Source organism: Rhinolophus sinicus, linkage group LG04, assembly GCF_036562045.2.
Source record: "Rhinolophus sinicus isolate RSC01 linkage group LG04, ASM3656204v1, whole genome shotgun sequence".
Lineage (NCBI taxonomy): Eukaryota > Metazoa > Chordata > Mammalia > Chiroptera > Rhinolophidae > Rhinolophus > Rhinolophus sinicus.
In genome coordinates this window covers 72,517,335-72,532,038 of record NC_133754.1, presented here as the reverse complement: position 1 = coordinate 72,532,038, position 14,704 = coordinate 72,517,335, and the positions used below count along the sequence as shown (strand labels likewise).

Below are 14,704 nucleotides of genomic sequence, written 5' to 3'. Positions count from 1 at the left end.
AGACATGGATCCACACATACATGGCCAATTTATTTCCATGAAGGTGACAAGATAATTTAATAGAGAAGTCTTTTCAACAAATGGTGCTGGCTGGATTTCTACAGGGCAAGAAAATAAATCTTGATTCTTACACTTCACACCATACAAAAAGAAATATTCAGAATCAGTGATACACCTAAATGTAAATGCTATAAAAACTACAGAACCTCTAAAAACGGGGAAAAAATTTCAATGACCTTGGCACAAGCAGATTTCTTAGGACATGAGGTACAAACATTTTTTTAAAAAGGACATAATTAACATCTTTGAAAGAAATGAAAACATGCAAAGCACAGACCGGGAGAAAATTATTTGCAATAAATATGTATGACAAAAATTATTCCAGAATACAAAAGAGGTCTTACAACTAAGTTGTTGATCTTTAAAATATATTTCTAGGAATTGAATTGCTTTGCCAAAGAATATAAATTATTATTGCCAAACTACAGGTGTTATGAATTTTCATGGACCTTTTTTAGTAGGAAATGGAAGTGGGGCGAGGGTCCTCTTTCCAGAAACTTACTAGATATTCTTAAGTAAAATCCCGGTTTATTGAAAGGCTTTTCAATGATTAGCTTAAAATCTATTGTATCATATCACTGAGTTCAATGTGTTTGAAATTAAAATTCCACGTTAATCAATGAATATGACTTACCTATTACCGTAGAAGACTTGAAAAAGGAATTGCTAGGTAGCCACGGCAACTTAAGACACTCACGAAAGAGGACTTCCAGAACTGCTTCGGAAAGTGTCAAGGACAATGGAATAATGTGTTTGAAGTGAGGGGGAATATTTTTAGGGGGATTAATGGCAATGTGTCTTCTACTCTAATAAATTTTATTTAAATTCACCGTATTGATCATCACACCTTATATATATCTGACTTAGGTTTTACAAAGCCCAGAGGGAATAGGATGAAAAGTTGTTCCTCTATAGAAGCACCATTCTCCCATGCTATGGAGTATGGTTTGAGGAACTTGCCTCAAACTCTGTTAAGGAACAGTAAGTCCACAGTTTTTTTTTTTTTTTAGGCTGCGCCACCATGCCAAATGAATGGGCCAGACCCTTGCAAATAATGAAATAACTGACAAAAGTTGGGGTCACATGGATCCTTATAGCTTAATCCCAATTATGAGATAGAGACTAAGGTTTTCAACATTTTGTTTGCTGTGATTTTAATAAACGTTGATAATTATACAATTGCTTATTCATTGGTTTTCCTTTTCCTTTTCATAAATCTTCCTTTTAACAATGTAGCTAGTTGCCATTTGTTAAAATGTAAATACTAAAAGCATCCTCAGATCCAGGACAATGCTATTTTGCATATAGGAAAATGAGCAATTTGCATATAGGAAAATAAGAAATGTCAACAATGTTTTGTGCATCATGTTTCCAAGTGTCATTCTAATACTATCTCTGTTGCTTCATTATACTGTCCAAACATTATCTGTGAAAGAATTTTAAGATAAAGAACAAAAGGGCTCTAATGTGTAATATCAAAACAACTGCTAATATTTATAAGAAAAAAGCTGAACTATACAATGTTATATACGAGTTTCTTAATCCTGACAACCCCTTAAAAGGCATAGAAATTTTGTACATGAAAATCTAAGACTGACTGACCACTGACACTACCAGAAAAACTTTCAAAATAACTTGAAATAAGAAATAGAAAATTATTTCTTTAGTTAGAAAACTTTACATCCTGAAATATGCCTTATTTTTCTAGCTATTACCAGGAATTATGCCAAAACACAGAATTCAACGAAAGACCACCCAAAAAAAGGGTTTATTAGAAATTAATCTATTGAACACCTATATAATCTAAATTTGACAGTTGTTGGTGGTGGAATATAAAAATCAGGAGAAAAGGGGGCAAAATCATATGTGATATAATCCAAAGTAAAACTGAAAATTGTACAATCCAAAAAGCTATTTGAAATACTAATCTTGTAGCTTGAACCCCATTATTCTACCCACTTCACAAACATTTTTGGGGGGTGTGGAGATAGAGTGAGGAAATGGAAAGGGGAGAGAATGTGAAATAGAAGATACCTAGAACGGTGCAAGTGACACTGGGAAAATTCCACATCTAAGATCCACTATTATGAAGGCTCTCTGGACTTTGCCTCCTTACCTAAAGAGGGGAAAATTACAAAGAGAGTATATACCCAGAACTTGTTAGGGAAGATTGTAAGCAAAGAATACCTGGACTCAAGTGTGGGTTCTGGTAGTTAGTGTTTAAAACTCTGCCTTAGAAATAAGTTTTTAAAATGTCAGAACATTGGAAAGTAAGCAAAAACCTCATCACTGAGTTTATGTAAGTTTGAGGAGAATCTTAGCCCTTCTTCTCCAACATGGGTACATGTATGATGCCTTGCATTTGTGCAGCACTTGTCTTCAAAGCCTTTCCATGGACTACTTCACTTGATAGACTAACCGACATTCCCCATCTAGGAAAACACCAAATATCAACTGTGAGGTGACAGGTGAAGGAGCAGCGGAAATGGGAAAACTCTAAGTGTGTGTCCACCGTCTCACTAAAAGTGAGGTTTAATGCAAATGTTAAATATTACAGCTGTGAATTGGTATAGCACTTTACATTTTCAAAGCCTTTTGTGATGTCATTTGATCAACAAATGGCCTTAAACATACTGCTGTACTCTGGGAGATACAGTTAATTAAAGGTGAGAATTTCTAACAAAATAACTGTATTTACAACTACATTATTTTAAATTAATCACGTGATTTGTTAGACCTATATATCAGGCATAACTACACACAGGAAAAGTCTTAATGCAAGAATATTTATTATATAAGAGAATTCTGTTGTACTGGAACTTTATGTTGTGATTAGTTTCCAAAATAACCAAGAACAATACATGCTGGTTGTTCCAGGCAAGGCAACTGGGCAACCATACTTATACAGTGAAATAAGTGAAATCCAGAGCCAATTACTTCTTTGACAGATGAATGAGCTGTTTATAGTAAAGAAAGTTGAGCAATAAGCCAGAAACATGCCAGTCTAATGCTGAGTAAGTATGGGAATGTTCTCTACATACTGTGTTTCCCTGAAAATGAGACCTAGCTGGACAATCAGCTCTAATGCATCTTTTGGAGCAAAAATTAATATAAGGCCCGGTCTTATTTTACTATAAGACCACATAATATAATAATATAATAATATAATATCGGGTCTTATATTAATTTTTGCTCCAAAAGACGCATTAGGGCTGATTGTCCGGCAAGGTCTCATTTTTGGGGAAATATGGTCGTACGTATATAAGATAGATATAATAACTGAGAAATAGTGGAGTATAGCTGCACTGTAAGAGACATGGTCTCAAATTTAAGAAATCTCTCTGGTGAGTTGATGTCATTATTTTTCATGTTTTGATTTTCTTATTATATCTAAAATTGTCAAATAAGCCACAGTTCTGTAATAAATTCTGAAGCATAAATGAGTATGTCAATTTAAATGAAAATGCAATTCAGGCACATATGCAGGATATACATTTATTAACAGTGAAAAAGCATTTACCCAAAGTGAATGTTACAAAATACAAAGAATACCTGCGCAGTCTGGTGAGTATACTATTTTAGGCATCATCTCAACCTGTGTGGGTTTTCTCTCACTCATTTTGACCTTTTCTCCCTGTTTTATCTCTAACCAAATTTTTTACTTATAAATCAAGACAAACAGGTTAGCTAATGCGTAACCCTTTAGCAATAGCTACTAGGGAAAAACAGGAAACACGTTATCTGCTCTCAAGCTCTAGGTATTTTAAAACTAAATTATCTAGTAAAATACAGAACAACAGACTAGATTACAGCAGCTATAACATAATTCAAATAAGTACTACAGTAATAACTAAGATATAACTCTTCCACTGTATCAATCTGTAACAGCCATGCAGAGAGTCATCATATGTAAGGCTTGGCTTAAGTACCAAAATGAAAATTTCCCCTCTTCCTGTACAATCTAGAAAACAAATACAGAATTGGAGTATACATATAATATAACTTATTGTTTCAATTTCCCTAACAACACACCAACTGGATGAGAATTCCTGATTCTGGAAATGACAGTTTTCTGAATAGGTTTTATTAAAGTTGGAGCTATATGTCTCATGTAATTTAAATTAAGTAGCAATCCAGTAAATGTCCTCATAGAGAAATGCTCATTTAACACTCCCTGACTGGACATTACAATTTGAAACTGAGGTATCAGGCAGGTAAGAATTTTAAAGGAATATCAAACAAATTCTTTTCTTATAGGATATTTCAGTCAATTGTTAACAAAGTTAAAATATACTCTGCATATTTTATTCAAGGAAGAATCTATAAGGCTGACTTAACTGTTAACTGGCTCTGTGAAGCCTTACTGGATACATGACAATTTGGAGATCTAAAGGTAAACAACCTTTTAATAGCTGACTTAACTTAGTGATGAAGAAGTCACACACATTTTGTTACTTAATACTTCATCTGCGAACCTGCTTCTCTTCTCACTACATGCAGAAGCAACTGCTATGTTCTGGTCTTAAATTATCATCTCAAAAGTTAAATTTGTCCAAAAGCATATAGAACCTTATATTCTGATACATAAATTTAGTTCTATGAATCCCTACTTGAAAGAGCTCAGTTTTTCATTTAAAATTAATCACCATGTTACTTGTCTGTGCAGAAATACTCTCTAATTATATAAAACTTTTTTTTTTTTTTTAGATGGAGGTAACATAGATAGGAATTGAAATTGTGGAAAATATTTATCTAATTGATAATTATGTTAAGTTCTAGGTACTAAAGACATGTGTCCTAAACTTAACCCAGTTTGAATAGAGTATTAATATATATTCTACAGTAACTTCACAGATATCCTGGAAACCTTTATAACCTGCCCTATTGTTGCACAGGAATAAGACTAAAAGGACATTAGACCCAACAACAGTAACACTGGCATTATCTGGAAGCCTAGCCTAATGGCTGGGTTTTGTAATAAATAGTATATTTCTCTTAACTCTTGACCACTGCTCTTCTTTGAATAGTCTAATTATATAGAACAGTGACTTGCTGTATAGAATTCAACATAATTTCCAAAAAAGATACTTTACAGATAAGTCCAAACTTTATTTAAAACTACATTTTAAATTTAACATTACCAAACATCACAATGGGATAAAAAATCAAGACCAAAAAAAAAGTAAGAAAGAAAAAAACCCTCAGTGTATCAAGGATTGAATTTGTTTAGAACGTAGTTTCTGGTGTTTTAAACTGCCATGGGCAGAAATTAACACACCTACCAAAAATGCAGTGTCGAATTAATTTACATTTTTATACAGATCAAAACATGTTTATTTAGAACCATTTTCATATATGCATTGACTATGTAAAGAGAGAGTCAGATGAGCCTCTGAAGACATCTCATGTGCTTTGGGTTCCCACTGTCTCTGAAACAGAATAATAATGTCTTATAAACTACTTACTGAATTAAGATATTACTAGAATTTAATATTGTTTTCATTAATGCTTTCACACTTATAATATAGTTATTACAAAGGAAATACTTAGTTTACTACAATAATTTCCTGATAACACACAGTCAAGAGTTTAAAAAGAACAGGTGAGGATTTAAGATGGCAGGACAGGCGGTAACAGATTCCCAGAATGGTGAAAGCAGAGGAAGGCAGTGAGAGGGGAAGAAGCTGCAGCCAAGATACACTATGAGACAAGTACCAGGTGAGATTCTAACAAGCAGAACTGGGCTGAACTCTGGAAAATTAATTGAAGGTTTGATATTTGGTCTGCCCTTTTCTTCACCTCATTTCCAGAAAAACAAAAATTAAAAATTGTATATGATTTTAATTAATTGATGAGTTGATAGACAGTAACAGAAATCTTTTGACCTCGATCCAAGAAATGCTCTCCTCTGAGTTGCCCAGGGTTGTGCTATTAGACTCATAAAGAAGGAAATCTGGGACTATCACTAGGCTCTGCAATGAATCACATTTACATAGAATAATCTTTGGAAAAACATAGAAGATATAGTTATAAAAATAAAATGTAAGTGACTTTAGTTTAATAACCATAATAATGTAAGAGTATGACTAAAAAATAATGTAAGAGTATGACTAAAACTGAACAGAGAAGGCAAAATCAAGAGGGAAGGAGCAGTTCATGAAACTAGAAAAAATACACCAGGGGTGCCAAAATAAAAAATGTATACATGTGACTTGTATTCATCTTTTGTTATCAGTATATATTGAGTATTACAATTTTGATACAGCTTTTTTCCTTTCTTAAAATGTGTATACATTTTTTTGGTACCCTCTGTATATTAAAAATAACAAAGGTAACAAATGAAAAAAACAATATGAACACTTAAAGGAGACGTAGATCTAAATATCCACTTTTCACTTGGGAGCTAAGAAATATTATCTACATTTTTAAATTAAGAAAAATTATAAGAATATTATTTTGAGACAGATGGTCTCCTCCAAAAGAACAAAAACCAACAATTAAAAGCAATGGGCTCTTGACAATTATCATTAACTCTTTTGTACCTTTCTTTCTTAAACCATGTGCATATATTACTTTGCTAAAACTGAAGATTTTAAAAATAGAAAAACTTATCTGATTATACTATTTTATAAATTAGGAAGCGGAACTAAAATTTTTACAGAATTATGTTTCCTTTCCAATATTTGACTTAAATCTTCCAGGTACTAGTAGTGCATTTAAAAACCAAAACAAAATGATGGTATCAAGATTAAGTAATTTTCAACATGATGTGGTTAAAACTGGTTAACTCATACCAGGTTCTTTTAGTGTCTGAGAATTCCCAGCTAATTCTTCAGTCTGCATTTCACATAATATTTCACCAGATAAATGGTTTTTCTGTTCTTCTTCTACCATTTTATTCCTTAGGTCTGCCTTTGGAAGATAAAAAATACAAAATCATTTTCATCTTAACGGTATTTGTTATACATAAAGGTAATTTTATATATAGATATAAAGATAATTTTAATTAAAGAGAGCCAAGTACCTCTGAATACATTGTCAGTTTAAGTGGTAAATCTTCAACTTTCACAAAGTCTTCTTCATCAGATTTTTGACTTATGTTACCAGATTCTGCTTCCTGTAAGATAAACAAATTATATATAATGAAGGCAATCCACTCTATCTCTGAGTCAAAATCAAAATCATCCATGCCAAGAGACAGAGTGGATTCTTACACATAAGTATACTTTAGTAATTCTATCATATTTGGTTTTCTTATATATTCAAACTCTATGAATAAAACAAATATAGAGTTCATAGGAAAGGCTCCACACCTGGAGATGTTGAGCGTACTGTTGTGCTTTTTTCATTTTCTCAAAGAGTCAGTTTATACAGGTTAGAGGGAGAAATAGTAGCAGAGTTATTACTGAGGGCTAAAATAATTAGAACTTTTGTTTTCTTAATATGTTTACAGAATACAGCAGAGCTGTATCCAGCAGACTATAAGTAAACATTTACAGATTTTCAATATCAACACTGTGGAGGCTCAAATAGAAAGATGAGGTATGAATTTAGAACTAATTTTTGCGATCACTTCATGCTGCTTTTTCTGAAATTTGAGTTTTTTTATTCTCCTAGTTCTTCTTTTTGATTTTTTAAATAGTATCATCATTATACTGATTACCTAAGTAGAAACCTTAGGCTTTTGTTTTTTTTGAAACATTTCTCACTCATCTTTCATTTAGCTCGTATTTTGTTTATATGATAATGGAACCTCCAAACATTTGCTTCCTTGACAACGTATCTCATACAGTCATCAGAGTCATCTGAAAATTCATGACTTCGAATATTTTCCCCGCCGAAAACTGAATTCAAGACCCTCTGTATTCTAACTTAAACTTAATTTTAATTCAGTACTTCCTATAACAACTCTACACACTCATCAAATGATAATAAGAATAAATCTAACAGGTAACTTTCAGAGTTTTAAGTGCATAATTTTACTGGTAGTGAAACAAACAAGAGATAAAAGTTACTCTTTCCACTAATGTTTTTGAAACATTATAAGCCCCCTCTCTTAGAAATTATGAAATCGTAACTGTAAATATATGCTTGGGAAGAAAATCTATATTAAAAAATATGAAACACATTCCTTAGACCTAAAAACTATAAGTCCCTTCATTTTTGTTGATAAGACAAAGTATATAAAACACATAAAACCCAAGTATCCAAAAACTAACCCAGTTGCTATAAAATTATTGATACAAAGGTCCTACTTACATTGTAAGTGCAGATTTGCTAGCCTATTTCTGTCATTCACTGTATAGAGGTAAGGACTCTATTGCTGTCATATTGTTTTATTTCCCATCCCAAATGTAAACTTTCAGGTTTATCAAAGATTTATGAAATATTCTAAATAGTTGAGAAGTCATGTATGGGTAGTCAAATGATGATTCAAGAATCATTACTTTATCTCTTCACATCTGAACTTGAAATGAGCTCACTCAAGGTTGCCTCCTAAAATTCATCTCTTTGGTTCTCAAAATTATAATAAGTAGAATAACTTCTAGGTTTTGAGATGGTCATCTTAATTTATAATCACCTTCTGTTCAAGTTTAAAATAAGTTTGAATTAAGAAATTAAAATATTCCAACAGTTTCTAAACCTAAACACAAAGGGGAGTTGTGTTTACATGCTAGAATGTTATCCTGAAAATGAAGAAATATGCACTGAAATAAAATGCAGAAATATTAAGAAATATAAATGATACATACATAGGCATTTACTAACACTGGAGATTCAGTATCAGGACTTCCAGCCAGAGAGCTTTCAGGAGTTTCCTGAGCAGATTTAACTTCTTTGACTTTAGGCACCAAGGTTTCGATTTCAGGTAAAGGTAACGGCAAAGCATTAGGTTGTTTAGATGAATCAATGGTAGTGAGTGAGTCCTTTTGCAGAGTACTATTTGGAGATTGCTCATTTTCCAAGATATTGAGGTAACATGGTTTCACAGGGGTGCTATCTTGGTCATCTGTCATCAAAAGAAAGTCTTAACATTAGTGTAATACACCAGTTCTTAAGTTGTACTATTACCCCCCCAAAAAGACAATATGTATGAATCAGAGTAATCAAGACATTTAATACCAAAAGAAAAGGCAACTACAAGTTTTCCTTGTCAATAGTTCCTAAAGTTAGTTGATCAGATTCATCTAGGGATAGTTTTAAAATTAGATTCCTAAAATCTACCCGATTTCTAATGACACAAGGTTGTCAGGAGTTAAGGCCCAGGAATGCATATTTTTAAAAAGTCCTCCACATTTGTATCTAATGATGTCTTCCTTGCAGAATTTTTCTGTGTGTTTATGTCAACTTTCTTTAACAGCAGCTGGCAGAAACAAAGCCCTCATGTTTTCTACAATGTTTTTAGAGGGAGAAAAAGGACATATATTAGATCCAAAACACCTTCAAACTTCCATTAGCTAAGAATTTAATTTTAAGCACATAAAAGGCACTTTAGATCATCTTAAAATTGAATACTTATTTGGATTTCTTACCTTTACTAGTAATGGGTTCTTGTTCTGATAGGACATTTTTGCTTTCTGCTGATTTTGCAAAGTCCTGTTGTAGAACCTAAAAGGAAAAAGAAATGTCATGATAGCAGGGCCTATTTAAAATATGTGGTCACTATACAAAAGATGGTTGGTAGTATGTGGCTTTTGTTCAACCTGAGACCTTCATACACAGGAATTTAAAAGTATCTTCTAAGTGTTTCAACGAGGCTATGGTTGCAATTTCAAGATGGCAAAGTAAAAAGGTTTTCTCTTCTTCTGAAACAACCTCAAGATAACACAGAGAACTGGAATATTATAGATTCCACTATTTTTATTTTCAGCGTAGACTCTATCTTAAATAAAACTGACATCTGTTCATATGTAGATGCTAAGTGAATGGAAGAGGAACTGACCAGGAGGGGAGAAAGATGAACAAAGCTAAGTGCCTTCAGCAGTATAAAACAAAAACTGAGATCCACCTCATAATTGGAAGTGCCAGACTCTAGAAAAAAATGTATACTGTGATGGGGTGGGAGTTGGTGATGAAAAGGGGGTGGTAGGTGTCATTTGAAGTTGTTTAAGAAAAATGTGGACATCTAGGTTCCCTCTCCCAACCTCAACAGAAAATGGGAGTTTACATTTTGAAGAAATTGAACTAGTTAGTCTCAGGCCTGGGGGCCATCAGGGGTAGAGCTAGGGTAAGGAAACCATGAATAAGGACAGAATAAAGTGTCATATTGAAAACAGAGGGATTCAGTGCAAGTCTGTATAATGGTGGGACCCTCAACCCCATTCTCACATCTGGCTCTAGAATACCAGCAACTCTTTGGAGAAACTGAACCACCTCAGAGACAAGACCAATAGGTATTGACATTTGGGAGTTTCTATCAAAAAGCTAACTGTCTACCCAACTGGCTTACAGTGAAGCCCAAAAGAACCCCAAGCAGCTTTTTAGTATATCATTCTTTAAAATAAGCACTGACAGTATAGCAGACATTTGAAGAAAGCCTCCAGATAGTAAGAGAAGAAGATATTGCCTCCATGAAGTAACAGGGTGCTATACAAAAGTAATAATCAGAAAAAAAGGATTTAGAAATTAAAAATATATGACAGCTGAAATAAAAATAATTTCATTTAAGTATTAAGGTCAAAGAAATCTCCCAGAAAGTAAAACAGAGCAATAGGAGAATAAAAGGAAGAAAAGAAAATTAGAAGCTCAATCCACGAGGGCTAATAATATCTGATAATATTAATTCCAGAAGGAAAGAAAACATGGTGGGGGAAAAAATGAAGAAAATTTACCAAACTGAAGGGCATGATATAGATTGAAAAGACCCACTGAGTACCCACTATAGTGAATGAAAAGAGACCTGCAACAATGTACTGTATCCTTGTAAAATTTCAGAACTCCAGGAAGCTTCTGGAGTAGGAAAGAAAAAAAGATACACACAAAGGATCAGAACTAAGAAAGGCACTGGTCTTCTCAACAGCAACACTGAAAACTGGAAGATAAAGAAGCCATACCTTAAAACATCTGAGGGAAATTGATTTTCACCATGGAAGAATGAAGATTTTCTTAGACATGTAAAAACTCAAAATATTTATCTTTTACTCACTCTTTCCTAGAGAGTTCCTGGAAGATGTGCCCCACCAAAATGAGGTAATAAACCAAGAAAGAGAAAGACAAACACTGGCTTCCAGGAACAGAGATCTAATAAAAATGACAATAGAGATTCCCAGGCTCATGTATGGCTTATGCTTAACCTGACCTCAGACAAGGGAATTTAAAAATATCATCTAAAAGTGTTTCAAGAAGAAAGCTGTGGTTGCAATTTCAATATGGCTAAGTAAAAAAGCTTTCCTTTTCTTCTTAAACAACCTCAAAATAATACAGAGAACTGTATTATTATGGATTCCATTATTTTTCATTATTTTCAGCAGGTCTAAGAGCCAAACATAGAATGGAGCAGGAAGGGGGAGTACTCCAGAAAGGACAAAACAGACAAATTGGTTCATGTAGAAAATTCCATCAAGAGGTTTTTTATACAGCTATTGGTGGGCATAACAAAGAGTTGGTTACATGTTCAAAGAAAATAAAAAACTGACACAATTATTAAACTCAGATAAAAAAATAACTAAGCAATAAACAGTATGTGCTTAGTTCAGCAGTCAGTAATATTTACATAGTTTGGTTAAATCTAAACATTTGGTTATATATAGAATTAAACAAAAGATATAATTAAATGAGCCATAAGTGACCTAAAAATCCTTACCTACTATAATAGGGAGCTGACAGATAACACCTAATACATAAATGAATAAATAAATATACACACAGATGCATATTATTCAAAAACACAGAGGTAAACAGCAGGAAAAAAAACATACAAAGTGTTGCCTCTGGAGAAGGATGAGGCAGTGGTAGGAAAGGGAATGATTTTATTTTGTTACATACTATTTCCATGTATGGCTAGGAAAAATACAAATTAAAAATCCAGATATTCTAAAGTAATCTCATAGTTTTTAGGGCTTGTCACAATAAAAAGATTACAGTGCTTTAAACATTGCTAAATACCAAAATAAACCAGTGTTTCACATTTCAGTAAGTATACTGAAAAGGTTTGTATTCATGAAAATAAAAATGGGGAAGCTGTAAATGTTGACCTCTTTAAAAAGGATGTGCTTTTAATAGTTAAAATAAGCCTGATGGAAGGTGTGTTAGTCCACACTGGAATACCTGATCATCGTGTTCATTTTCTTCTGTAATTTCAGTGTTAGCCTGAAGTGAAGTCTGGACATCTACAGGTCCCTCTTCAAATTCTTCTATTTCTTCATCTTCATTCTCATCTTCTCCACTTCCATAATTAGTCAAAGCCTGAGTTTCAGCTTTGGACAAATCTAAGTTGATTAACAGAATTTTTAGAAAAATGTCAGCACTCAGTCGTAGTAATAGCTATTAACACAATTCACTACATTCCTGTATTGTACAAGGGCTTTACATACAACATGAAATCTTCAAAACAGTTAAGTACTATAAAAAAAACTGTGATGCAGAAAGGACAAGTAATTTAGTCAGTGTCACACTAGAATTCAAATTCAGAGTTGTCTGACACCTAATTCTATATTCATTATACTCCACCAAACTGTTTCAATAAAAGACCTATAAAGTACTAACGTATAAACCTAGCATGAGCTTTTAAACTTACTAATAGACACTGGACATTCTTCACTTTCTTCATCTTCCTCTTGATCAGAAACATCAGATCTCACATTTTTGGGACTCTCCCCATTATACTCAGATGTCTGAGTCTGCTTAACTGTTTCAGTCACATCCTTGTCCTAGCCACAAATAAATTTGAGTCATTAAAGTACATTTTTAAAAAGCATATAGTAAGTCTATCATAAAAATAAGTCATCATTAATTTAATAAAAACCACAAGGAATCACTTGGCACTTTAGTTTTGTTTTTAAAAGGAAATAAAATCAGAAGAAAGGACATTTCATGATATACTTTGCTCTCAAACATTATGGGTAAAAGCTGGCAAAATCATTTAATCTTTTTGTTTCAAAAGCATTATTTTTAGGCAAATTAATTAGCACGTACTTTGACTTTGCCATCAGTTTCTCCAGCAGGTGAACCATGCTCTTCAAGAATCCTTTTGGCCTATAAGCAAGTCAATTAAACAGAATTTAGGAGTAAACCTTCACCATTACACTTGGGTATTCAGTAAATTTTAACAAATGCTGCATTTTTTGACCATCATCCAAAGAGTTGAATGCTTTCTTAGAAATGTAAATTAAACTCTTGCATTTAAATCTTTTAAATTATCAAAACCAAAGGAACGCTGCCTACTAACTTCCCCTTGGATACATAAAAGGTATTTCAAATTTACTAAGTCCAAAACAAAAATCTTGATTCCCTTCCTTCCAAAATGCCACCCTCCCAGTCTCAGTTAATGGCCCTTCATTCACCCAAAAGTGCAAGTCAGAAAACTAAGAACCAGCTCGTGCTTTACTTTTATTATCCACATCTAAACCATTACAGTGCCTATTGACCCAATCATCAAAGTGTCTCTGTAGTTGCACACTCAAAGCTAAGACACATCATTTCTTACCTGGACTACTGAAACAGCCTTACAACTGGTCTCTCTGCTTCTATCTCTACTCTCCTTTAATTCCTGTTCAATATTGTATCCAGACAAAATTTTTAATCTCTGTTTAACTGTCATACTATTATTATGAGATTATGTCACTCCTCTATTTCGAGCTTTCCCATGGGTTCCCATCAGGCTTAGAACAAAATAAAACAGAAGGTCCTTACCACGGTTTCTAAGGCCCAGTAATTTGGCTTTACTTACCTCTGTGACTTTATCGCCTACACTCTCATCTCATTTAATGTGTTCCTGCCTCCTTGGCCTTCTGTCTCTTCTCCAAACTGCTCAATCCTGCCTTAGTCTTTACACTTATAGGTCTCTCCTTCATCTTCCATGCTCTTCCCCTTCATCTTCATTATAAACTTCTTCTTGTCTTTCATACCTTAAGCTCATTATTTTACGCCTTCAAAGAGCCTGGTGCGATTACCTATCTAAAGGAGCCCTTCCAATCATTTGTTATGGTATTATCCTGTTTTAACCTTCAAGCTCTAAGCAATGGCTGAAATCTGAAACTTATTTATGTCTAGAATAAAACCATAAAAAGTGTGAAATAGACGGCTTGACTTTATCTACTTTAGATTTAAGGAAGAAGAGTTATTTCATTCTGTTTTGGGTCTTGACCTGCTTTCCCTTTCATTATTAGTCAAGAAAAAGGGTACAGGACTAGGGAAAAAGCCTTCTGGAATGCCTCAAGTTGAGGGGGAAAAACCCATTCAATTTCACACGTAATCAAGACTAGTTTAACAGGTTATAAGAAGCTAGAGGGACGCGCAACAAAAATCTTAACTGATAAATAAGCATGTATGTGGGCTGGGGTGATATATATAATACCCCGGGAATCCACTGGGGTTGGCAATAGCTGTGGCAGGCAACTAGTTGGTCAAGAACCAGATCCCTGTCATCCTCTCTTCTCTGGAAACCTAAATAATGGGAATTGGATATCTGACAGTGTACATTAGG

At 33.5% G+C, this 14,704-nt stretch overlaps 1 protein-coding gene across 48 annotated transcripts in view; it reads right to left on the bottom strand.

The window, feature by feature from the left end:
* Positions 1 to 5,148: 5,148 nt before the first annotated feature.
* The window catches only part of PCM1 (pericentriolar material 1), a 78,868-nt gene continuing 69,312 nt past the window's right edge, over positions 5,149 to 14,704 (bottom strand). For 39 of the 48 annotated variants that reach the window (XM_074329738.1, XM_074329732.1, XM_074329745.1 and 36 more), the window contains 8 exons: positions 13,195 to 13,254; positions 12,797 to 12,929; positions 12,328 to 12,488; positions 9,594 to 9,669; positions 8,814 to 9,088; positions 7,085 to 7,177; positions 6,855 to 6,972; positions 5,304 to 5,487 (listed from right to left, as the gene is read on the bottom strand). In XM_074329738.1, coding sequence (XP_074185839.1) covers positions 5,441 to 5,487; positions 6,855 to 6,972; positions 7,085 to 7,177; positions 8,814 to 9,088; positions 9,594 to 9,669; positions 12,328 to 12,488; positions 12,797 to 12,929; positions 13,195 to 13,254 — 963 coding nt within the window. In that variant the 3' untranslated portion in view covers positions 5,304 to 5,440. Of the gene's footprint in view, positions 5,490 to 5,865; positions 6,033 to 6,854; positions 6,973 to 7,084; positions 7,178 to 8,813; positions 9,089 to 9,593; positions 9,670 to 12,327; positions 12,489 to 12,796; positions 12,930 to 13,194; positions 13,255 to 14,704 lie in introns of those variants that run through there. The other 9 variants (XM_074329749.1, XM_074329759.1, XM_019737991.2 and 6 more) reach the window with 4 other exon arrangements.